The sequence below is a fragment of the Marmota marmota genome, unplaced genomic scaffold (assembly GCF_001458135.2).
Source record: "Marmota marmota marmota unplaced genomic scaffold, marMar, whole genome shotgun sequence".
Classification (NCBI taxonomy): Eukaryota; Metazoa; Chordata; class Mammalia; order Rodentia; family Sciuridae; genus Marmota; species Marmota marmota.
The window spans coordinates 7,624,565-7,648,467 of record NW_026000102.1 but is presented as its reverse complement, the minus strand read 5'-3'; the positions used below and the strand labels follow the sequence as shown (position 1 = coordinate 7,648,467).

Sequence of the window (23,903 nt, the reverse complement as noted above, 5' to 3'; positions counted from 1 at the left end):
CCCCCACCTCCTTTTCCCCCAAGCTGCTAAAGCCCAGAGTGAACTCCCATGCCAGACGTGGGCTTCTGCTGAGCACCCCCCCCCCCCCCCCGCAGCACCCTGTGCACACCAGACCTGCCCTCAGGCCATGAGAGAGCTCCCCTTCATAGTGGCCTCCGGCTTTATACTTCATGACGCCATGTCCTTGAGGCTCTCCCAAAATAAAGTGTCCAGAATAGGTGTTTCCTGGGTAGACAACAGGAAGAAGTCAGTGCCATGTCCTGCATGTCCTCTCCCCTGACCAGTGTGGTGGCAGGGGCCATTTCAGAGTGGACATCCCTGTCTCTCACTCCTCACATGGTTCATAGGGGACAAACAGGACGACCCGGGCCTGGTCCTCCCTGCCTTGGGGCCTGCTGCTGTTCCAGGTGACCTTCCCTGTGGGCACTTGGGGTCACGGTGTGGGTGACACTTGTCCCCAGGCCCTCTAAAAACAACTGGAAGCAGAGCCTGAGAGAAGAGTTCCCTTGAGCCCCCGCACCCACTGCCTGTGGGCTCTGAGGTCCCTGGAGCTCCATGCCACGGGGCACGGAAGCCAAGAGCAGTGTTCCCATCCGGGACACAATGTGGTTGAAACGTCCTTAACAAAAAAGGAAACTGCAGCTGCAGGATCATCTTTTTCCTGACAGTCTCCCGATGTTGCCAGGCTGGCCTCCAGCTCTTGAGTGCAAGTCAGGTGAGCCTCCTGCCTCAGCCTTTTGCAGAGAGGGGACAATAGCCCAGTGCCACCAGCACTGGCTCTGTGATGACGAATCTTTCCAGCTCATGTCTGGCAAGGTGGGCACACAGCCCCGACTGAGGTGTCCTCACTGGACCAGGTTCCGCCTGGGCACAGAGGCTATCTTTGCCGCTGGTATGCTGTGGTCACACTGCTGTCCCAAGCTGGGGAAACTGGGGCCTCTTGTTTCCTCACAACACCTGTGTCCACAAGCAGGGGACCAACCTATGCCTGAGAGCGCCTGGGAAAGGAGGCCACACTGTTCCTCCGCACTCACCTGACCAGGCCCAGTACCGGCATCCGAGCCCTGTGATCTCGCCATCCGCAAACTCGCCCTCATAGTAACTTCCATCGTTAAACAGCAGCTTCCCATGACCTGGGGAGGACCACGGAAAGTCAGGGACCCGGACCTCACTGCCAACGAGCCCCGACTCGCCAGCCTCGTCTCAGAGTAAGGGTGGCGACACCTAACCCTCAGATCTCTCTGGCCCCATCACATGTCCACTGTGTGCTCTTTGCCAGTCACCCACGTCCTCCACATTTATCCCCAGAATCCTCCACCAGGAGCCAGAGGCAGCAGCACTGCAAGCTTGAGGCCAGCCTGGGCAACTCAAAATAAAAATGTGGGGCTGGGGTGTGGCTCCATGACAGGGCGCTCGCCTACCATGAATGAGGCACTGGGTTCGATCCCCAGCACCACATTAAAAAACTAAATAAACAAAATAAAGGTATTGTATCCATCCATGACTAAAAATATTTAAAAAAAATGTAAAGAGGGCTGGGTGGAGCACAGTGGCAGAGCACCTGCCTAGCATGCAGGACGAGGTCCTTGGTTTCATCACCAGCACACACACAAAAAAAATACAGTTCTCAAAACATCTAGTGACTGGAGTGCTCTGCTGTGTTCCTCAGCACTCTGCATTGGCTAGAAGGACCACAGAGGCCCAGAAGTGCACATGTTCCTATCTCCCTCCCAGAGGGACGCAGGCCAGGAGTGACTGGGGGCAACCCCCCACGCAGTCTGGGTAGGAGCTTCCACACCCTGGGTGTGGCAAGCACCAAGTAAAAGCTGAATGTCGAGATGGAAGAGCAGAAGCCAGCAGATGTGGCCAGCCCAGCCTCCAGGGGAACACAGGGAGGACGTGGGCAGGTGGGACCCAGCGACAAACAGCAGATGCTGGGGAGTCCAGACCCCAAACACTCACAGCACTTGCTATTGCATGTAGGGTATTTCAGGGGGTTTCACTTGAGGCTTTCTTTCCTCTATTCCTCTATAAAAGTAGGTCATCTCTTTATAATCAGGAAACAACCTTAAGGCACGTTTTCACTCTGGAAAAGATCAGGTAGCTAAGACTCTGGGGAAGACTTCCAAGCTGCCACTTCCTTTGCTGAAAGTGCCCCAAGGCTTGCCAGGGTGGGGGTGGGAGCGGCTCCCTGGGTGCGTGTTGCTCCTCCCAGCCTTGCCAGTGGCTGCCAGCTGATGGGGGTAGCACCAGGGTACTGTGAGCCGGAGCAATGTGAAAGGGACTTACTCAGCACCAGCATGAGCCAGAGGTCCCCGGGACTGGCTGCTGGTATGTCCCAGGTCATCCTTGTACGGGGCCATGGCCCACCCCAAACTCCCCAGGAAGCTGGCTGCACCTGTGTGTGGGGTTTCCTACCGTGTATCTTCCCCTCTTTCCATTCTCCTTCATATCGAAAGAAAGAATTTGGGTATACGTAGACACCATAACCTGAACATTGAGAAGAAAAAGAGCATAAGTGACGACCTGGCACTAAGACTGTGATATTAGCAGACACCTGAAGGTGGACAGCTCTGGGCTCTGGAGGAGGTGTCTGTACGCTGTTGGCCTTTCAAGGAGTCTGTCCACTTCGCCTGGGTTAACTGCTGAAAGGCTGTGTGAGGTTCAGCTTCCTGCTTACTATGGACCGACCATGGATCCTTAGTGTGGAGAAGACAGGACATGGAGAGCAGGGCCAGGGCCAAACAAGCGGGCCCTAGGGAGTCCCCATGTCTCAGGGGTGTTGGTGGGGGTTGGGAAGGACTGACCTGGCTAGCCGGGGGAAGGCAGGAAGGTAGGGATGCAGTGTGAGAGCACAGAGGCCCTTCTGGGACCTTCAGTGGTCCGGACAAAATCCGGACTTACACCTAAGGAGGCCTGGCCAGCCTCCTCTCTGTCCATTCAGCTTTGGGCACCATCCCCACTCCCAACTCCGGGTGGAGCGCCCGCCGCCCGCCCAGGCAGGGGCGAACCCCCAGCTCTGGCTGTGCGCTGGTCTCCGGCCAGTTTCCACCTCACGACCCGCGCAGACTCTGGGTTCAAGCTGGTCTTGCTTCTCCCGGCTTGGGGTCAACCCCTATTAGAGTCTGCATCTCGCGGCCTACGTTTCCAGGGCCCCGCGTCGGGTGGGAGGTGGGGGGCCTTGCGCGCCCGCCCGGCTCGGCCTCGGCTGCGCGGCGCCCACCGGTGCAGCCCCGCCGCCCGCGAGCCCACAGCTTCGCCACCCTGGTGTCTGGGCGGCTGGCAGCGGGTTCAGACCCTGGCAGCCGCGAGCTCCGGGGCTCTTGGGCGTCGTCCTCGCAGAGGGGGTATGCTCCCGACGCGGCGCAGTCCGTACCGTTCCGTGGAGGCCGCCCGGGAGGATCCCGTTGCTGAGGGAGCGAAGCCGGGCTGCTCTCGTTGGACGCCGCCATCTTGCTGCCAGAGCTTCACTAGCAACCAGCCACGCCGTCTGCCATTGGCCTCGGGTCGTTAGGGGGCGTGGCCTCGGCCAGTCCGGGCTATAGAAATCTCCGGAGCGGAACATTCGGACCGGAGCCCGCGGACGCCACTGCGCCTGTGCAGCGCGGCGACTTCCGCCAGCCCGCTCCTTCCGCCGAGGGAACCGCTCGCCAACGGCCGCGGTGTCCGCACCGGAAGCGGAAATGGTTGGAGCTCCTGGCCCCGCCCCGCGGCCATCTTGGAGGCCGGAGGCGGCGCCGCAGGACGGAGCGGAAGTTCCCGTGCAGCTTCCCGGAGCCCGAGTGAGCGCCGGCGGCAGTCCTGCCCGCCGTCCTCCTTCTGCGGCCGTGAGGGAGACCGCGGCTCGGCCGCAGCGGAGCTGCGAGGTGCCGGGGGTGGGCTGGTGGCGCGGGGCGGCCGGGCGGCGCCGCCTCCGCCTCCCTCGGGCTGTCAAGGCTGCGGGCGGGCGGGGCCAGGGAGGGTCAGCCGGGCCCCGGGAGGAGTCGCGCGGAGACTGGCCGAACCCCGGGAGGAGTCGCGCGGAGACTGGCCGAGCCCCAGGAGGGACCGCGCGGAGACTGGCCGAGTCCCGGGAGGAGCTGACCGAGCCCCAGGGAGGGACCCGCGCGGAGACTGGCCGACCCCGGGAGCGGGCCGCGGTCCTGCCCTCCTCGGCCGCTTCTTTTCCCCCACTGGGCGGGGCTTCTGGGGCAGAGTGGCCTGTCGCCGCCCGCACAGTTGGAGTTGGGATGGTTTGTGGCGGGTGACCACTTCCCCAGTACCTGTTCGCCCGAGGCAGAAGACGGTGCTGAAGGGGCTCAGGGAAGCCCTGTGTCGGCCAGGAGCGTTTGGTGGTAGTGGTTGGGGCTGAGCGTGAGGGCTTGAGTCCTGCAGGTGACTGCCCGTCGGTGTCCTCTGATGGAGTCAGTGTTTGCTTCCTAGGCAGGGTCTTAGAGTCCAGAGGGCTGCCTTCGTCCCGAGAACATTCAGTGGCACTTGTTCCTTTTCAGAGGGGAGGCTGGCTATTTGTCCTGGCACTGCTCCGTTTTAATTGGGTTGACTTTCCATTTCGTGGTAAAATGGAATTTTCCCATAAGTGAGTAAAGTGTCCTCAGTAATTGAGACTGAGCCAGTGACGGTCATGATGTTAACAGGTGACTGGAGTGCAGGTAGGGGTATAAAGGCCAGATGGGATCTAGGTGCCCAGCCTGGAACACGGCCTTGGAATAACCAAGAGTAGGGACAAGAAGAGTATTCCAGGGAGAGAATAGCACAGGGGCTTGCATGGTGCCTGGAGTCAGTGACCATTTCTTGTCCAGGAGGAATTGACTCCAGAGGCTAGGCAGAGGGCTTCTTTCTGTGCAGTTCCTAGTTTAGGAGTGATGGATCATAGAAACTAGCCAACTAATGGGTTCTAGAACAAGGCACATGGAGAACATTCTCTACAGTTTCTGGTGGGTACTTAGTTGTCTCTCCCTGGAATGGTTTTTGTCTCGTTTTCTTTGAGTGTAAAGCAATTACATTGAACAGGTAATTGGTTGACTTTCTTTTATGTAATGGGCACTTCCAGGTGGTAAGGCCCTGCTGTGACCCAGACAGGGGCCTCCTCAGGAGCTTGCACTGTAGTGGGAGGAGATTGAAAAATAAACTAAAAGGCATCAGAAACAATTGCTGCACAAAATAAAAACATTAGGGACTGGTGGTCAGTTTGGACAACAGTCAGGGCTCTCTGAGGAGGAGGTGACCTTTACACTGAGCAGAAGGAAGAGAATTGCAGACAGAACAGCTGGTGTGAGGGCTGCCCTAATCCAGGAACTAGTCTGACGTGTTTGCGGGGCCGGCACACGGATGGTGCCAGGCTTGCAGGCTCTCCATGCGCTGCCACGAGCTCCTTGGGAAGCCTGGGCATAGGGTGCCACAAGTGCTGTGACCATCCTGCAGATCCAGCCCCACACATTCTTCGGTGGCTCACTCAGGTCCTGCTGCTGGGAAGTGCAGTGCTGGTTGTACTTCAAAGTTCACATTCTTGATCATGTTACAGTGCCACTCGCATGTCATTGGCAGCAGGTTCAGTTGAGATGTGGAGTCATGGCTGAGGTGCAGCTCAGTGGCAGAGAACTTGCCTAGCACGTGTGGGGCCCTGGCTCCATCCCCAGCACAGGAAAAAAAGGTGTAAAGTCATATTTTCATATGTATGTTTGTTAGATAATCAGTTTGTGACTAATGCATGTTTTAGTGAGTTTCTCACATCAGCCTGTAGAGTAAAAAGTTTTAAGTAGTTAGCTTCTAGTACATACTTTAATGGGATAGCCAGGTATTTTGTTTCTAATATTACTTTTGGCACTTCAATTCACACAAAAGTGTTTTTTCAGTAAACAATTGGTTAGAGTAAAATGAGGAAAAGTTTGAAAGCTCTACATGATGAAGACTATGAGTGAAGTAGCTTTCTGCAGGCTGGGCTTTGGTGTAAGGAGGGTGGTCAGTCTAGATGTGCATGTAATGTAGCTTTTATTTAAACTGGGAACCCCTCTGGTGAAGTGTAAAGATGCTCTTCCCAGAAGGGATCGGGAGGACTTGGGAGCCATAATGAGCTTTTAGTTAAATTGTGTTTCTTTGGTTTACAAGTCTCTCCTGACTAAAGGGCATTTCTTAGACAGCTCTGGCACTGTGCTCTTGGGTCCTGGAAATGCTTACATGCTAAAGACTGGACACTGTGGCCTATTCAGCTGCAAGCCTGTGTTTAAGTTGTGATTAGAAAGCTGTCCACTCAAGACCTAGGGACTCATCAGGTGGCTTGTTGACTTCCACTTCAGAAGGAGGGTTTTCCCAGTGCTCACAGTGAAGATGTGGTTAGAAGGTTTTGGACTTAGGCAGGTGTGGGTTCTGGTTCCAGCCCCATTGCACATGGCTGATTGCTGGGGACAGCACCCTGGCCTTTGTGAGCCTGTTCTCTCTTCTGTGAGTGGGAGCAGTAACAGTAGCCTTAAGGCTTGCTGTGGAATGAAGATTGTCATTGTGTCTGGTGCTTAATAGGGCTTCATTTTGCAGATGGGAAACGGGCTGGCTAAGTGGCCAGGGGGGTCTGCTGAGGACCTTTTCTGCTCAACATAAGTGGAACTTAAGCCTGACAGTGGAATCTGTTTCTCCTCTTCACTGTCATGATAGTTGCAGAGGGAGTTGGGCAGTTGTCACCCACAGATTTGGGTGGGGGGTGAGCCCTGCCTTCCCTATCTCAGGGCCCACAAGTGCCTTGTCTTTAAAGTGGGAGGGTCCCAGTTATTTAGCAGTGTCTCTTGAAGAGTGGTGGACCTCTGAGTCCATGCTCAGGAACCAGGTGTAAGGCTGGGCTCTAGGCCTGCTCAGGAGCAGAGTTGTGGCATGACCTTGGACTTCTTTGTGAAATGTGGATAATGATGCCCCTTCTCTCAGCCATGTGGGAATTAAGTGGGACAATGTGAGGACCTGGGTTTTGGCACCTGGGTTCTCAACAGGTGAATTCTGCCTGGGATCACAACAGCATGTCAAGAGTCATGAGCAGATAGGATTACTTCCAGTTTTCAGATAAGAAACTGGGACACAGATAGATGGGCTACCTGTGAGTCCTGGATGACATCTTTGAGTTGATGGAGGATAAACCCAGGACAGGCCATAGAGAAGACAGGGTGCTTGCGGGAGGCTGGGGATCCTAGAGGAAGAAGTACCTGGAGGGTACTTCCTGTGGACTCACCAGGAGACTCCAAGCTCAACAGGTTAGGGTGGACAGCACTCCTGGAGAGAGCAGGGTTGGGGAGAGAGATTGTGGTGCTTGCAGTAGAAAACAGTTCTCCAGTGCTGCTCAGCACATCAGCTTGCCCTGTCCTTTTCTCCACCAGAGCTTGTCACCTACTTGTTTCTTTGTCCCGTATAATTCAGTGTAAAAACACAAAGAAGTGGTTTGGATGAAATACTGAGTATGGGAAAACCTTGACAGATTGGTCAAAAGTTTTCACATCTTTGACTGCTTTTTATTTGATTTAATAGTATTTTGTGTTTTTCTAGTTACAGAATGTCTGAAGGGGACAGTGTTGGAGATTCAGTCCATGGGAAGCCATCAGTGGTGTACAGATTTTTCACACGACTCGGACAGGTTGGTGCATTTGTAGATCAGTGTAGATATGTGGAAGAGAAGCTCTGGCTCCTGACACTTCCTCAGCGTGTGAGTTTGCTGCATTGCTGAGGAGAGCGAAGCACCAGCTGCCCTACCTGACACTGTGCTCTGTGCTGGCTCTGCTCTCCTGTGAACTCTTGCATGTTTTCCAGAAAGGCCTGGTAGAGGAGAGTCCACGTGCTGGCTGGGGGCCACATGTGGTCTTGGCCACATTGGCCACATGTATGTGTTTTTTTGTTTTTTTTTGTGGTGCTGGGGATGGAGCTGGGGCCTTGTGCATGTGAGGCAGGTGCTCTAGCCCTGAGCTACACTCCCAGCCCTTTTTAATTTTCTTTTTAGCAACTTTTAAAAATGCTCTGCAGATATGGCTGGTGGCCTTTGCTCTGCTCTTGCTGGTCCTCTTCTGCCACCCACATCTAGTTTTCCCTGCAGGCCTCACCTTCTTGGCCTGCGCATGGCTATTGGGTGCTGCGTCCTTAGCACTGGCCTAGGTGGATGTGGGCCACCATGCTGTGGCTGTCTGGGCTGCTTGGTGGAGTGGTGGGGTTGGAGCTATTGGAACACTTCGTGCTTGAACTTGAGTGTAGAAGTCTAATTCAGTGAACACTTTTTTTTTTTTTTTTTTTAAATATTTTATTTTTTAGTTTTTGGCGGATACAACATCGTTGTTTGTATGTGGTGCTGAGGATTGAACGCGGGTCGCACGCATGCCAGGCGAGCGCGCTACCGCTTGAGCCACATCCCCAGCCCCTAGTGAACACTTTTTGATGCTGATTCTTTTAACTCAATAAAAAATTTACCAACTTTTTTTTTTTTTTTTTTTTGGTACTGGGGATTGAACCCAGGGGCACTCACTGAGCCACATTCCCAGGCCTTTTTTGTATTTTATTTAGAGACAGGGTCTCATTGAGTTGCTTAGGGTCTTGCTAAGTTGCTGAGGCTGACAGTGAACTCGAGATCCTGCCTTAGCCTACTGAGCTGCTGGAATTACAGGCATGTACCACCACTCCTGACAAATTTATCAACTTTTAAAGTAGTATACGGCAAACTATTTAATTAATGAATCTGGGTGATGAATGTGCGTGGTCTCATTTTATGATTCTTTGAAAATTTTCACAATTTAAATTTTAAAATTAAAATAAACGTGTATGTGTATGAAAAATGAAGAGCTCCCTTAGTAACATCCACAGCTGCCTTGGTGCACATCACACGTGAGCTCTGGCTGCTGTGGTCAGGCTGTGGCTGGCCCCTTGTGAGTGAAGGCAGGACCAACCTGGGGTTGCTGGACCAGTGGGAGATTCCAGTACCTTAGGAGACGCCCATGGGAGGAGCAGGCTTTGGGTCAGGACTTGGGTTGTGAAACCTGTTGTATGGGATGGTGACTTCAAGATGGGTGCCTTCTCCTTTTCAGTTGATGTCCTTTTAATTGGGGTGAAATTGGTCTCACCCATAATGAAATCTTTGTGCTAATGCCGCAGTACTATCTTCTAATTTTGGTTGTTTTATAGTATTTTTGTTGAGGAGGTGAACCACTTTAGGAATTATTGTAAATTTTGAATTGTCACTTCTTTGTGCTGACATGTATATTTATTGCTGTTTTAATGAACGCTTTTGAAAAATTTTTTTTAAAATATTTATTTTTTAGTGTAGATGGACACAGCACAATGCCTTTGTTTTTATGTGGTGCTGAGGATCGAACCTGGCTTCCGCCCGTGCTAGGCGAGCGCTTTACCGCTGAGCCACAATCCTAGCCCCTCTTTTGAAAATTTAAAACTAATTCCAGCTGGGTATGATGTCATGTGCCTGTAATCCCATATATTGGGGAGGATCACAAGTTTGAGGCCAATTTAGTGAGACTCTGTCTCAAAGTAAAATTTGAAACAAGGGCTGGGGATGTAACTCAGTTACAGAGCACTGGCCTAGCATGTGTGAGGACCTGGGTTCCTTTTTCAGTATAGCCAAAAATAAAAACAACTATAGTGAGAAGTACACTTTGTAGCAAAGTTGTTGTGAGAGTTCCAGGGTGGACCTAATGCTGTTTAACCCTTGTCTCTTTAGATTTATCAGTCCTGGCTGGACAAGTCCACACCTTACACGGCTGTGCGGTGGGTGGTGACACTGGGCTTGAGCTTTGTCTACATGATTAGAGTTTACCTGCTACAGGTAGGTATGGACTCTTATATCGGATGTGGTGTTGGTTGGGACATTGGTGATCCAGTATTGAGAAGGAAACAATCTATAATAAGCACTTTTCAGTTCAGCACCAATGTACGAAGAATTTCAGTGACTGTCTTAATTTTTAAAGAGGATTGTTTATGATTCACCTTGCTTGTCTCATTCTGTAGCTTGAGTTCCCAGTGCACAGGCCAGTCTTGACCTCTGCCTGTGTTCTGCCCTTGAGTGACCTGCTCTGGATCATGGGCTTTCTCATCCCCTTATCCTGTCATCCCCCCCCGCCCCCCCGCCTGAACCTCAGGCACAGATAACGTTCTATGGCAGATACCTCATTTGTCGGTGAAGACGTGGGCATTTACAGGTTTTAGCTGTTTGATGATGCCTTTTATGAGGCCGAAGAGCCGAGTGAGTTCGCTGTGGTCTGTGGAGTGAGTGGTGTGGCAGCCTGAGGCAGGTCTGCTCATCCCTGGGCTGCCAGTGGACACCCCCAGGGCAGGTGCAGCCACTTGTTGTTTCCTGATGAACACCTGTCCTCAGGGACTCCTTGCACACCCGGAGAGGAGACTGTTTCTTATTTGTAGGCTCGGAGGTTGTACAGGTTAAAAGCCTTTTCTCCAGAGTTCCAGAAGAGATGTCCTCATTTAAAGCATACCTTCCTTCCTGCTACCTTCTCGGACTTGGGAGGTTGTCAGCCCATGAATGGACAGGTTTATTGGACTCAACCATGTGTCTGGAGCTATGTGAAATTCTCAAATTAAGTATAAGCTGGGTGTGATCCCAGTGACTCAGGAGGATCTAATCTTGAGGCCAGCCTCAGCAACTTAATGAGGCCATGTCTCAAAAAGTAAAAAGGACTAGTGGTATGGCTCAGTGGTGCAGCAGCCTAGGTTCATTCTCCAGTACCAAGAAAACAAAACACCAGGGCTGGGGCTGTGTCTCAGTGGTAGAGTGTTCACCTGGCATGCACGAGCACTGGGTTCAATCCTCAGCACCACATAAATGTAAAATAAAGATATTGTGCCCACCTAAAACTAATAAATAAATGTTTAAAAAAAAAAAAGATAACAAACATTGAATTTAGAGCTTGAGTTTTGTTCTCGTTCATCGTTTATTCCTGTGAGTGAACCAACTTGGATTGGTATGAAGGTGGTGGCTTTTCTTATATATCATAGCAGAACCCAGTCTGTACAGAATGTCTGGAATTGGTGTTGATTTTTAAAAAATTGGAACTTGGCCCATTCACTAATGGAAAGACTGGTCCAGCAGCCTTGAGTTAGGGGTGTGGTGGTGGTGCGGGGGCGGGGGGGGGCAGCACACAAAGGTTAGTTCCACTCTGTTCGGAGCCAGATTTGTGTCTGATCTGGTGGCCCTCAAGGCTTGGCCCTACATGTGGTTATACTTTGCATTAAGGGGATTTTTCATATCTACTTTGTAGTTGTCTGATTTAAAACTTTTCTGCAGAAAAATTTCCTCTTGTTTATGAAAAAGTGCAGGCTTTACAGTTTCAGACATTTGGCTTTTCTAAAGTTTTTTTTTTTTTTTTAGAGAGAGAGAGAGAGAGAATTTTTTAATATTTTTAGTTTTCGGCAAATACAACATCTTTGTTTGTATGTGGTGCTGAGGATCGAACCCGGGCCGCACGCATGCCAGGCAAGCGCGCTACCGCTTGAGCCACATCCCCAGCCCTAAAAAGTTCAGGCTTTGAAGACTGAGAATACAGTTATAGTATTCAACAGGAGGAGCTTGGTGCTTCAGTGTGTTGCACGTAGGGCCTGCCATAGGTTCTCAGTTCTTGGCATCTCTAAGGAAGGCTTGGCTCAGAAATTTCTGTAACCCTCGTCCTCAACAGATGTCCTCATGTTCTGGTCCTGGGAACCTGCAGGCAGGCACTACTTATCCATCAGAGGAGCACCAGCCACCTTGTCTTTGCTACCAGCTGAGATTATGTCTTGGGTCTCATGTGAATCTGCTCCCCGCGGGGCTTATGGCCAGGAGTGCAGGCCAGCGTCCCCTGGGGTGTCAGGCCACACCCCAGCCCCATGGTGTACGGCAGGCCTGTGATTTTTGAGGAAAGCCTCCTTTTCTGTTGCACTTCTGGTTGGGAACCCTTGGCTGCAGGTGTCACGTGCATCTAGTGGGATACTTGAAGGAGTTTGCTGCCTGGACCCTGGGTCATCATATTAGTCTCAAGACCCACAGAGTAATTTGAGGTAAATGGTCACCATGGACATTTCCATTGTCACTTAAGCTGGCGTCTCTTGCTGTTTCCAGGTTAGTCCAGGTTAAGGGGCACAGGCATAGTGAAGCACTTCGGGCTGCGCGGGTGGGCTGCTCACGTGGGCTGCTCACTAACGCTGTGCTTCCTTCTCTTCCAGGGTTGGTACATCGTGACCTACGCCCTGGGAATCTACCATCTAAATCTTTTCATAGCGTTCCTTTCTCCCAAAGTGGACCCTTCCTTAATGGAAGACTCAGGTAAAGCAGAGGCCATCCACAGTGCTGTGTGGGCAGTGGGTGCCTCTGTGCCTTCCTGGGGAGGCCGCTCGCACTCCAGGGACGCGCAGGGCTGTGCTCCAGGTGCTAGCACGTACCTGTGGTAGCCGGGCTAGCATGAGCACTCTCAGCCTTCATACAGCCTTGTCGGGGTGTTCACTCGTGTCCCCCATTTTATGGATGAGGAGACTGAGGCATGTGGGGTTATCTGGCAGAGAAGGGGACCAATGGAAGAGGCGCTAAGCCTGCCTCTAGGTTTCCACCTTCTATAGGCAGCCCATCCTGGCCCTGCCGTAGGACTTACCATTTGGCTTCTCAGGTGACCAGAGGTTTACAGGGCTCTCTGCTAGGATCAGCACAGACCACTAGACCCTGGCTGCTGGTGGCCAGTCTGGGGTGAGGTGGCAAGCACTCCCTGGTTTCTGAGAAAGTGAAATGTGCTTGGCATGTTTGTGTCATGTCTGCGAGGTTCCTGCTGTTCCTGCCCTGCCTGGGCCAGGGAGGGGCTGGGGGCACAGACGATGTGTGATTCTGTCAGGGCACACTGGCTGCCTGGGCCCCAGGGTCCTCTGTTGTGGGAGGTGCTCCAGAGTGGGGTTTGAGTTGGAGATCAGAAGTCTGTGGTTTTTCTTTATAGAATAATTAATGAAAACACTAAAGGAAGTACAGCCCCTTCCGTTTAATTGCTATCTGAAGGAGACTAGAGAAGACCCTTTCCTGGGGCCTCAGTTTCTCTCTCTGTAAACGAGGTGCGGTAGATGAGCAGAGCATGGCCCGCAGCAGCTCACCGCAGTCCCACAGTCTTCTTGTGGGCAAGGACACAGCCTGCCTGCATTCTTTACTGCTTGTTTTGTGTAAATGTAATTCTTCCTTGTTTTTTTTTTTTTTTTTTTTTTTTTGTGGTACTAGGGATGGAACATGCCAGGCAAGCATTCTGCCACTGAGCTCCATCCCCAGTCCCTTTGTTTTCTTGATGTCATATAATTGATGAAAAATCTGTGTGTAATTGAATTCTTTTTATGCATACAAAATGTGTAGAAGTCTTTCAAAAGAAAGTCTAAATTGAATCTTTTAAAGCATTGAATTGATTTGTAAATTGGCAGTAGACCCCCATTTTATCTTTGGCTAAATAATGTAAATCTATTTCCGAATGTGAGGCCTGCTAATTAAAACTTTTAGGGAAAGCTTCTGAATGTAGTGATAGAAATAAAAAGATGAGAGGCAAGTGCTATATCTCAGATTGGTAATCTGCCTTTCAGATGATGGCCCTTCCTTACCAACCAAACAGAATGAGGAATTTCGCCCCTTCATTCGAAGGCTTCCAGAGTTTAAATTTTGGTGAGCTATTTTTTTTTTCCTATTAAACTTTTTAAGCTGTATTTGTATTTGACATGTGGTGACTGTGTGCTTACGGGGTACAGTGTGGCATGTCAGTGCATGTGTACAACGTGTACCTGTCAGATCAGGAAGCTGGCACGTCCATTACTGTAGGTATTTGCCACGTCTTTGTGTTGGGAACAGTCACGATCCTGTTAGCTGCTGTGAAACATGCAGTGAACTGTCCCCCATAGATGCCCTCCTGTGCTGTGCCACACTTGACTGCACCTCTGACTCTGAAAGGTGTCTGTCTGGCCTGTGCTTGAGTGTGGCTGAGGAGACTGAGAAGAGTCAGTTTGTTCTAGTCAGCCACCAGTTAAGACTTCTTAAAGGAGTGGGTTTGGTGTGCTTCATTTTTTTGCAATGTTCATTCACCCAAAATGTGTTGGCTGGGTGGGTGTGGGGCAGACTGCCACCTTGTGATGTCTGGAGCTGGCAGGCATGAGGCTTGTTCTGAGAGGTAGGGAGCTGCTCTCTTGCATGCTTGAGCCTCAGAACGGCAGGCCAAGGCAGCTGACCTCTGGGCCCTATGGCCTCCCATGGCCAGTAGAGTTGGACTAATTTTCTCCCTAATTCTTTTTTTTTTTAAATTTATTTTGTAGTTATAGATCGACAGAATGCCTTTATCTTATTTGTTTTTATGTGGTGCTAAGGATAGAACCCAGTGCCTCACATGTGCTAGGCAAGCGCTCTGTCACTGAGCCCCAGCCCCTGCCTAGTTCCTGAGAGGGGTGACCATGTTGGTGATGGGTCTGGGCCTACCCTCAGGGGCTGGTCCCTGTGTACACTAGGTCCCATGTAGCTAGAAGGAGGCAAGGAGGAGTGTGATGCAGGGACATGTGGTTGGACCCAGCTCCTCATATACCCCTTTGCCAGAGGGTCGGAAGCTCTGTGACTCGCCCTCTGTCCTGTTTCTGGGACCCCTGTTCTGGGACCCAGGAGGAACTGAAGTCTTTGTTGGGTCACTAAATTGAACCAACTGGGTTCCTCCAGCTACAGGCACTAATCCTGCAGCCCTGGCACTGGGCATGGGACACAGTGTGAGGTACTGGAGTGTGGGGCAGTTGGGGAGAGGGAGTGCAGGGCCGGGGATCATGGGCCCTGGAAGCAGGGAGTGTGGAATCTGTTGGAAGTGAGGGCATCACATGCTGGGACCTTGGAATCAGACAGTAGGCCTGGGCAGCACACAGGTGCATCGGCTTCAGCTTGGCATGTTGTACTTTGTGTAGGTTTAAGGCTTTTTCAGCTTGAGGGACTGAAAGGATGACGCGGTTAAGGCTCAGGGTAGTGTGCACACACAGTTAATTCACACAGTGCCACAGGTTGCCACGCAGGCTCCACTCCCCGTGGTGCTCATTTGTGGGTGAAGACAGGGAAAACTGGAGGCTAGAGGGGGCTGGCAGTTGCCAGATTCTGGCCACAGGTAGCACTGCTAACTTCTTTCCTCATGTCAAGGCATGCGGCCACGAAGGGCATCCTGGTGGCAATGGTCTGCACCTTCTTCGAGGCTTTCAATGTCCCGGTGTTCTGGCCGATCCTGGTGATGTACTTCATCATGCTTTTCTGTATCACAATGAAGAGGCAAATAAAGGTAAAGACTTCAGTGCTGCTGTGCTCTGTCCTGTCACTGCCCTGGGAGAGCTGTGCCCAGGTCTCTGCTGTGCAGCAGGAGGTAGGGCCTGCTAGGAGTGGCCAGCACTGCCTAGTGCATGGTGAGGACCCCGTGCTCCCCATCGTGGAGGCAGTGTGCACAAATCTGCAGATCTCCACGTGGGAACCAGCGGGCCCTTGGGCAGCTGGCTGGGAGCTGGGGAGAAAGTGCCAGGTTGTGCCAGGTCATTCCTGGGCCTGCAGGGTCTCAGTGGCTCTTCGTAATTTAAAACTCAGGGCTCTGCAGGCGGGGTGGTGTTGCCACCCCCTCCCCTCCCACACAGGGCTCACCAAACATTCCCTGAAAGTCGGGATTTCAGGTACGGCTCGGACAGGTCAGCTGGGCTTTGGCAGTTTTCATGACTTGTGACTTGTAGAGAAGACTGAGGGGCACCTTTGGCTGTTGAGATTAGGGGAAGTGTGGCCCCTCGGGGGACAGTTGTGAAGTAACTCAAGCTTGTTTGTGTTTGTTTTCCCAGCACATGATTAAATACCGGTACATACCATTCACACATGGAAAGAGGAGATACAAAGGGAAGGAGGACGTGGGCAAGACGTTTGCTAGTTAGAAGCTGGACTGAATCTGGCACACGTGTTCAAGACGGTTTTGAGCCATTGTAACAATGCCTTTTTCTTCACATAAAGTAGTTGATTACAAGGGATTTGAATTTTCTTTTTAAAAAGGAGCCTCAATGATTTGTAACTGAAATACAGGTTCTTGAAGAAACTGGCATTTAAACCAGATTGCATTGATTTCTATTTCAGTGGTGTCCACATGTTTCAAAGGACAGCATTGTATTAACCGCAGGCTCAAGAGGCCAGGCGGGCAGCAGCCGCAGGAGCAAGGGGTGGGAGGGAGGACAGGAGAGAGGCTACAAGAGGAGCTGGCTGCTCTGCGTGGGGCTGTTTCCCAGCCACGGTGAGACCGGAGGGACCATGCCAACCCGATTCCTGCGTGCCAGAGAACGTAATGCTGCACAGGTGATTGATTTCAAGTAACTCTGGGGTTCTCATGCCAGTTTCCAAACCTCACCTCACTGGAGGTGTTTTCAAGCTGGCCTCTATCACGATGACTCAAAACTTTGTTCTTAACTACCATGATTGCTTCTGAGGGCCTGGAATTATAAACATATTATATTTTAATTGTTTGAGATTATTTTGACACATTTCTTTGATACGTATGAAGAGTTTGTTTTGCTTTTGACTAAATGTTTTCAGCCCCTGTAAGGAAACACCAAAACTGGTCAGAGCAGGCCAGGTTTGTGAGTTTAACATAACAGCTTTTCATTTTCTACAAGGGAAATAGAACCTACCGCATGTCAACTTTTTTAATATGATAAAAAAAAATACTCTTAAACATTTTACTAAGTGACTTTTTAATTCCAGTTTTATTAAAGACAGTGTCCTTTGCTTGCATAGTCTATACCTAAAGCACTAGTCCTTGCACCAAGGCCCAGCTTGCTCTCAGCTGCCCCGGGAGGGGAACAGTCTTTGACAATAGCCAAGAGACACCCCTGCAGGGGGCACAAGTGCTCTGGCCCTCTGGTGCCTTGGCAGCAGGGCTTCCCATGCACACACAGGGTTTCAGACACTGAGCCAATGGTCTGGACGTCTTTTGTTGACTTCTGATCTCAAGTTGAGCTCCTCTGAGAGGTCATATATAAGTCCTTCTGTGTACCTGAAAGTTCACTTTTTGTATGTGTGTGTGGTTCTGGGGATTGAACCCAGGGCCATGAGCCTTGTTAAGCAAGTGATGTACCTGAGCCACACCCTCCAAGATCCCTGTAAATTTTTTTTTCTCTCTGCCGCACAGTCTAAGTTGCCAAGGCTGACGTCAGACTTTCCTCTTGCCTCAGCCTCCCTAGTAGCTGGCAGTACAGGCAGCACCTGGGATTGTCAAACTCTGCCTGTGATGGGAACTCAGTGTGCATCTGTCCAGGGCTGAGCATGGTTGTGCAGAGCTGTGCTCCAGGCTCCCTGCAGGGGCTGTGGAGGCTTCTGCTGCCCAACAGCCCTGGAGCCATCCCCAGAGCTCCTCCCAGCCTAGGGCAGGCAGTTGCCTGTTGCTGTTCGCTGGCCCTGCTCACTAGGAACAGCTGCACAGCAAAGCCAGTGTTGCTGGCTGGCCTCAGCCCCACATTCCACACAACCCAGAGGTCCTGCCAGGGGCAGCTCCACACATTTTATGAGATTCTTCCAGGTCAATCCTTTGTTCTCCATGGACCAACATTTCTGTGGAATTAGTTTCTTAAAAGTTGCAAGTTATCTCTGGCACCAGTTAAGTTTGAAAACCTGGAAATATCAAATAGAGGCAGGAAGCAGGCTGGGGACACGCTGAGGGGGCTGCCACAGCATGACCTTGGGTAAGCAGCGTGCTTGCCCACCTGGGCCTTTGGGGGAGGGCACTGGCTCACCTAGGCTCCCCAGAGGAGCCTAAGAGCAGAAGCAAGTTAAGATGTGAAGAAAACAACAGGAAATTTCACTCAAGCTGGCTCTGCCCCTGCAGTTGGGGAGACCCCTTCCCATATGTGCTAAAGCCAAAAATGGGAAACGCCATGAATTAAAAATATGTGCCAAATATTTAGTCAGAGGTACTGACCTTTGGTTACTGTGTGGTCTTGACACCCAGTCCTATAGATGGGCTTACCTGGCCTGGATGCTGGGGGCCTCTGTGACCACCCAGCTGGAGCACACTGCCCCCTCCCCATTTGATGCTCAGCTCCTACCTCCTGAGAGTCCTCTGCTCAACAGAGTGAATAAAATTCTTTCTGGACAACTTTTGAAATTAGTTCTCAACTGTGTGGCTGGGGAGGGAGGGAATCCTGAGACCTTGTCCAAACGAGGGACCTCTGAAGAAGCCCTCAGCTGAGCCAAACCTGGGGCTTTGGCTCCTCCCTTGGTGGGCCACAGCCACCTGCCAAAGCAGCCCTTATAGTGCCAGGCTGGTCATCCTCGTCAGCACCAGCTTTTTGTCCTCTAGCCTGGTGGTGGGAGTCATAGCTTTATGTGGCAACACAGTGCAAAGGGTTCTATGATTTCTGTACAACTAAGTGAATCTCGAGAATAAGCTTCTTGAGGTTCCTCCATCCACTTTCCGGGGTGTTTGGTGACAGTCAGCGGTAGTGCCTCAGGTAGACCAGTTTCTGGGGAGGGAACTTCTCCCTGCAGAGGGGACACTGCGCCTGTGGGGGATGGCAGGGTCACTGACAACACACGGGCTGACCCTTCCTGCTGAACCCATGATCTGCAGCTCAGGACCATGGAACAGCCTTCCCCAGTTCTGACAGGGTGGTGGTGCTAGGCATGGTCAGTTCTGGCCCACAGCAGCTGTGCCCCTGGACACTCAGGGTACCACACAAGGGGCTCCTCATTCACCCTCAGCACCTATGGACCACTGGTGCTGGGGACCTTCCTGTTGGGCTTATTCTGCTGCCCGAGCTTCACTGTATCTGCCCAGCAGTGCTTGGGCAGGCAGCTGTGGAGGGCTTCAGGCTTCGTCAGGAAGACAGATGTTGGGCCACATGAACTGCTCTGAACCCTTTCTTTTAGGTCTTCCCACCAGATCCCATTCTGGATGCACCCTGGTCCTACCCGCTGGGACAGGGCTCCCTCTGCACTGCTGTGCAAGAGTTCCACAGGGTACACTGGGCTCTCAGAAACGCCCATCCCACTGGCATTACTGAGTCTCTTGGGCGTGTTTCCAGAAGAATGAGTTCTCCTGTCCTTGTCCTGCTCCATGATGTCCAGGGCGCCCTCCCTAAGAGCTCTCTGGCTAGAGCCACTCTGTAGTCCCTCCCGGCAAGGGAAGTGCCCAGCTGCCTAGGGGATGCAGCATGTGCACTTTGCCACTCGGCACCTGTCCTGCTAGAAGTGGAGTCCAGTGTGGGCACAAGGATGGTGCGTGCAGCCTGGCAGGGCAGGGTGAGGGCAGTATGGTCTGGGCCTTGTGCTCACCACATGCCTTCTGCCCAAGGTCTCAGCCAAGACTGGGCAGGTGAACACATGGACTTCTACCTAAACACGGCTCCACACCTAACTGACCTGGGCACTTTTAGAAGAGGCCACCCTCCACCCCAGACAGAGGGACGTTTAGAAGGGCTCGGGCTGGCCACACACCTTGGTGCTGCACCACTCAGTGATGCACTCCCAGCAGAAAAGGTGGCCACAGGGAGTGGCTGTCGCATGCCTGCGCTCCTCCAGGCACAGGGTGCACAGTGGTGCGCGGGAAATGGCTCTGTCTTCCAGGGAGCTCCTGGGGAGGGCAGGGCAGTCAAGGTCAGAGTGCTGTCCAGTTCTTGCAGTATGCCCAAGCACCCCAATAGCCCTTGCGCACCTGCGGTGGGACAGATTGCGGTGCAGCCTCCACTCCTTCCTGGCTCTCCGCCTCTGCCTGAAGCCGTACAGCTGCAGCCCCACGGAGAGTGCCAGGTGCAGCAGGGAGACAAGCCCCAGCAGCCGGTAGCTTGCGCGAGCCCGTGGGTCCTCTCCTGACAGGTGGTGGATCCGCAGCTGTCAAGGTAGGTGGCCCCAGAGCCATCAGCACCCTGAAGGGGACCTGGCTCCAAATCTGCGAGAGAGCCCCTGTTCTGTCAGGCCCAGGTCTCCCAGGGTGCTGGCAGTGCCCAAAGAATGAGACCAGGCCTGGGGGTGGGTTTGGGGAGACTCAGGAAGAGGCCCTAGGCTGGAGACTGACTGCTGGCCATCCTCAGCATAATTGGGGTGAGAATGAGGCTGGACAGGACAGGGGAGTGGGTGAAGATTCTGCGGTCATCCAGTAACTGCCTTTTGGGGAGAAAAGGGACTAACTGGAAAAGGGCCAAAGAGAAGCTGAGGGGACATGGAGCCGGACATGTGGACATTCCTCACCAGCTGCATTGTTACAGGGACAGACACGTCCCTATTTTAGCAAGGTATATGGCTCTCTGACCCTACACACACTCCCAATCTCTCCTGTACCTAGTAATGTAACTTCATGTTACTGAAGAAAAAGCCCATTGCTCCAAAGTGGAGACAGTCAGTTCAGCCAGATAGGCATCTTGGGCCAGAGTGGGAGCACATATAGAGGTGGCAGACCCCAAGGCCAATCTGGCCCCGCTGCCCTTGTGGAGAGGAGCCCCATGCCTGCCCGGTGCCTGGCCAACAGTGGCCCTGGAGGAGGGAGAACAGCCACTCAGCAAACTACCCAGATCCTGCAAGGCGTGAGGACCTACTACATACCTTCAGGTCTGGGTGCACTGAACATTGAGACCCCACCACAACTCTGCAACTGATCCTGGTGACCTGCTTATATGTGGGGTGGGGCAGGCAAGATTGAGAGGGACCTGGGAGGGGCTCAAGGCAGCAGTGCAGTGGCCAAAGAGAGTACTGGGGTCCTACTATTCCTCCCTGGACCAAGACCAGTCCACCAGTCCCACCTGTCACCCTTTAACTCATCCCCTTCAGGATGTCACCCTGAACCCTGGGCATGGCCAACATGACCTCCCTTCTGAAAACTCAGGCAGCATTGTAGCCCAGGAGGAGGGCACCAAGGCTGGGGGCAGAGAGATGCTCCATGGGTACCAGTAGAGAGCCAGGACAGGAAGAGTTGGGGTGGCTGTCAGGAGCAGCAGATGGGTCAGTAAATGCAGATGAGGGAGGCCTGGCAGAGGTGCTGTCTACATGATCAACTGTTGGAGAAACATCCCTGGACCAAGACCCAAGACACTGCCCCTGTGCCAGGACTGCAAAACAGTGTGAGTGGGGCCCTGGGAACTGGGCTGGAGCCTGCACTCGGCACTGACTGGGACCACTTGCTCCCTCCCCAAAGCAATAAAATGTACACAGCCGCAGTCTAGACCTGTGCTGCAGATCTGCCCCAAGGTCTCTGTGTTTAGTGACCTATCCCCACCTCCTGGCAGCCCTGCACAGGAAAAAAAGACTTGCCCTACCCTCGGAGTTCATGGAAGTTGGACCTCCCCAGGTCTTTCAGCAAAATGTAACTGAATAAAAACTGGTTTTCCAAGTAGAGGTCTTGTTCCCACCTCAGACTGCAGCACTTGACTGATGACATTATCACATAGACCACTAGCACAGACCCTGCAGCAGTGGTCTAGGTGTCCAGGTAGGGCCCTTGGCTCTTCTACTTACATAAGTGATCCCTGTGAGCCTCTTGGCCAGGTGGTAGAAGATGCCGTGGATGTAAAACCAGGCTATGTGGAGGCGATGGAGGCAGGCGAGGCCCTGTCTAAGGATGAAGGTGGCCCGCTGAAGTGTCCTCCTCTGTTGCTCAGTCAGGGTAGCCATGTGGCGACGAACCCATCGTCGTGTCCCTGACCGGCCACGCCCACTGGGCACCAGGCTACCCTGTGAGGGCCGCATGCTGTCACCTTCAGCCTGCATCTCCTGCTCCAGGGGCAGCAGGGCCTTGTCCAGCAGGTAGGGCAAGACTGCATGAAATGTGACCAGCATACAACGGCGGAGCCTGGAGGGCACATGCCGCTGGGATGGGTCCACCTGGATGATGCCCACATACTCCTCCCCAAGGGTCTGGTAGCCTAGAAGGACAAGGACAGGTGTGCACTGATGCAGGGACAGGCTCCTGTGGTCAGCCTGTCCTCAGCTTCTGTACCTGAGCATCAGTCCATAGTCCCACCTGTTACCCTTTAACTCATCCCCTTCAGGATGTCTCCCTGAACCCTGGGCATGGCCAACATGACCTCCCATTGCAAAACCCACCATAGCCTCCTTGTGACCTCAGGGACACAACCTGCCACTCAGGCTGCCCTCAGCTCCTGGGATCTGGCCTGTTATGATTGGGATCTGGAAAGTCCCCCAGACTTATATGTTGAAGGTTTGGTCCCCAGTGTAGTGATAGGGCTTTTGGGAAGCAACTGAGGCACTAACCCACTGGTAAGTTTATAGTTGAGTGGGCTACTAGGAGCTGGGGCCTAGCTGGAGGAGGCAGGTCACTAAGGATATTCCTTGACCTATTCCTCTGTTCTCTGCTCTGCTTCCTGGCGGCTACAAGTCAAACAGCTCTGCTCTTTTACATGCTCTCCACCACGGTGCTCTGCCTGGCCAGAGGCCCAAAGCAACGGGGCCAAGTGAGCCAAAATAAACCTTTCCTTTCAAGTTAGACGTTTCTGCTTTTGTTGCAGCAGTGGAAAGCTAACACACCTGTGCTCCCTGTTCCCCCAGGTTCAGAGCCTGTGCTTGTTCCCCTTTTCTCCCCTGCTGCCCCTCTACTCCCTGCCCATGCGGCAGGACTCAGTCTTGTTGCTCCCTACCTCCCACACACTCCAGTGCAAACCCAGACCTGGCTCACTCCCCAATACCCGGCTTCCAGGTCACTTGCCTAGCAGATATCATCCCCAATTCACTGCTAACCAACAGGGAGCTTCCAGACCACCTGGGAAAGCCTGCTCCCCACCCCCTGTCTCCATGGAAAACCATGCTGGCCCTCCTATTCTTGAGGTCAAGCCCATAGTGCATCCTTGACATCTCTTCCCATGTGTCTCCCTGCTTCTACCTCTGCCTGACCTCTCCCTTCCCATGTCCTTGCAACACCCCCACCTTTCAGAGGAAAAGCTAAAAGATCACAAAACAACTGTCTCTCAGGGGCACCCCCAGCCTTCTAAGGAGGCCTCCTTATCAGGGTCTTCTTGGCCCTGGGAAATGCTCTTTCTCAAAACCGCCCTTTCCCCTAAAGAGCTCATCACCTCCCACACTACTACACAATGCAGTTATGTGGTGTTTATCAGCAACCAGAGCATTCCAGGGTGGCAGGACACCCCTGGGTGGCCCCCTTCTTTACAACTGGCTTGACCTTCTCACTCCCCCATCAGAGATTACTGCTAGCACCCCTGGGACTCGGGTGACCACTGTGACCCACTTCTGTCACCAAGGTAGCCACTGAAAAAAACACCACCCTGGGCAAAGTCCTGGAAGAAGGTCTCCAGGGACAAATATGATGGAGGGCAAGGCCCCTGGCTGGGGGTTGAGCCCTGGGCTCTGGGGAGTCCCGGGCAGCTCCTCCTCTGGTCTGTGGTCCCTTCCTTCCTGGGGCTGCATGTGGGCTAGTTTCAGGAGCTTCTCACTCTGCCTGGAAGCCCCCCATCCCATCCCCATCCTTTGACTTGGGTGGGTTGTGGATCCCTCAATGCCAAAGGCCTGCTGAGGGTGGTACCTGCAAGTGTGGTGAGGCCAAAGTAGGCTATGTCTGAGAGCAGCTCGATCTCTTTTCTCCACTCCAACCACTTCTTTGCACCTGAGAAGAGAAAAACACATCATTCCTGGGGAAGTGGTGGGGTCCTTTAAGGGTGAGGGCCAACAAACTTCCCCAGGTGCTCAGTACCAGATCAAGTTCCTCCCCTGCCGGCAAGCTGAGAAAGCCCTCAACCACCCTTCTCTCTCCTGGCCTCCCTTGGCTCTTCCTCCTCCTGCCTGGGCCTGCGGCACAGACCCCTCCTGAGAAGAACCCGCTGCAGCTGTCTCCCGCTCCAGGGCCCGCCGCCCCAAGGCCCAGTCTAGGCAGTGCTGGGCACAGGCTGGAGGCCGCCTGCCCGGCGTCACGCCTGGCTCTCCAGCTGCCTGGCCGAGCGAT

General features: G+C 52.9%; 3 protein-coding genes across 16 annotated transcripts in view; 1 reads left to right on the top strand and 2 right to left on the bottom strand.

The window, feature by feature from the left end:
• Morn1 (MORN repeat containing 1) overlaps nucleotides 1-3,586 on the bottom strand; it is a 49,761-nt gene extending 46,175 nt beyond the window's left edge. For 6 of the 7 annotated variants that reach the window (XM_015501496.2, XM_048783793.1, XM_048783796.1 and 3 more), the window contains exons 1-4: nucleotides 3,377-3,586; nucleotides 2,419-2,490; nucleotides 1,035-1,133; nucleotides 115-225 (exon numbers count right to left, since the gene is read on the bottom strand). In XM_015501496.2, coding sequence (XP_015356982.1) covers nucleotides 115-225; nucleotides 1,035-1,133; nucleotides 2,419-2,490; nucleotides 3,377-3,452 — 358 coding nt within the window. In that variant the 5' untranslated portion in view covers nucleotides 3,453-3,586. The remainder of the gene's footprint in view (nucleotides 1-114; nucleotides 226-1,034; nucleotides 1,134-2,418; nucleotides 2,491-3,376) is intronic. The other variant, XM_048783792.1, reaches the window with a different exon arrangement.
• A 125-nt stretch (nucleotides 3,587-3,711) lies between these two features.
• On the top strand, nucleotides 3,712-15,984 carry Rer1 (retention in endoplasmic reticulum sorting receptor 1). 4 transcript variants are annotated; one of them, XM_015501490.2, is made up of 7 exons: nucleotides 3,712-3,866; nucleotides 7,519-7,606; nucleotides 9,686-9,790; nucleotides 12,178-12,277; nucleotides 13,555-13,633; nucleotides 15,128-15,263; nucleotides 15,802-15,984. In XM_015501490.2, exons 2-7 carry the CDS (start codon nucleotides 7,526-7,528, stop codon nucleotides 15,889-15,891), a joined length of 591 nt encoding a protein of 196 aa, XP_015356976.1. In that variant the 5' UTR covers nucleotides 3,712-3,866; nucleotides 7,519-7,525; the 3' UTR covers nucleotides 15,892-15,984. The 4 variants fall into 4 exon arrangements, with proteins under 4 accessions (XP_015356976.1, XP_015356979.1, XP_015356977.1 ...); XM_015501493.2 differs by having other exon boundaries at nucleotides 3,722-3,782; XM_015501491.2 differs by lacking the exon at nucleotides 3,712-3,866 and adding an exon at nucleotides 3,979-4,232.
• A 707-nt stretch (nucleotides 15,985-16,691) lies between these two features.
• Pex10 (peroxisomal biogenesis factor 10) lies at nucleotides 16,692-23,903 on the bottom strand. 5 transcript variants are annotated; one of them, XM_048783799.1, is made up of 6 exons: nucleotides 23,763-23,903; nucleotides 23,487-23,567; nucleotides 21,449-21,855; nucleotides 19,656-19,831; nucleotides 19,439-19,574; nucleotides 16,692-18,504 (listed from the first exon to the last, which is right to left on the bottom strand). In XM_048783799.1, exons 3-6 carry the CDS (start codon nucleotides 21,767-21,769, stop codon nucleotides 18,436-18,438), a joined length of 702 nt encoding a protein of 233 aa, XP_048639756.1. In that variant the 5' UTR covers nucleotides 21,770-21,855; nucleotides 23,487-23,567; nucleotides 23,763-23,903; the 3' UTR covers nucleotides 16,692-18,435. The 5 variants fall into 5 exon arrangements, with proteins under 5 accessions (XP_048639756.1, XP_048639755.1, XP_048639757.1 ...); XM_048783798.1 differs by having other exon boundaries at nucleotides 23,655-23,897; XM_048783800.1 differs by having other exon boundaries at nucleotides 16,692-17,614; nucleotides 19,656-19,889; nucleotides 23,487-23,897.

Coding starts and splice junctions, on each gene's coding strand:
- Rer1 (XM_015501490.2), top strand. CDS start 7,526: ATGTCTGAAGGGGACAGTGTTGGAGATTCAGTCCATGGGAAGCCATCA. Junction 9,791..12,177: donor TTAGAGTTTACCTGCTACAG/GTAGGTATGGAC, acceptor CTTCTCTTCCAG/GGTTGGTACATCGTGACCTA. Junction 13,634..15,127: donor CTTCCAGAGTTTAAATTTTG/GTGAGCTATTTT, acceptor CCTCATGTCAAG/GCATGCGGCCACGAAGGGCA.
- Pex10 (XM_048783799.1), bottom strand. CDS start 21,769: ATGCTGGTCACATTTCATGCAGTCTTGCCCTACCTGCTGGACAAGGCC. Junction 19,832..21,448: donor GGCTCACAGGGATCACTTAT/GTAAGTAGAAGA, acceptor CTACCTTGACAG/CTGCGGATCCACCACCTGTC. Junction 18,505..19,438: donor CTGAGTGGTGCAGCACCAAG/GTGTGTGGCCAG, acceptor CATCCCCCACAG/GCGCAGTGTCCCCTCTGCAG.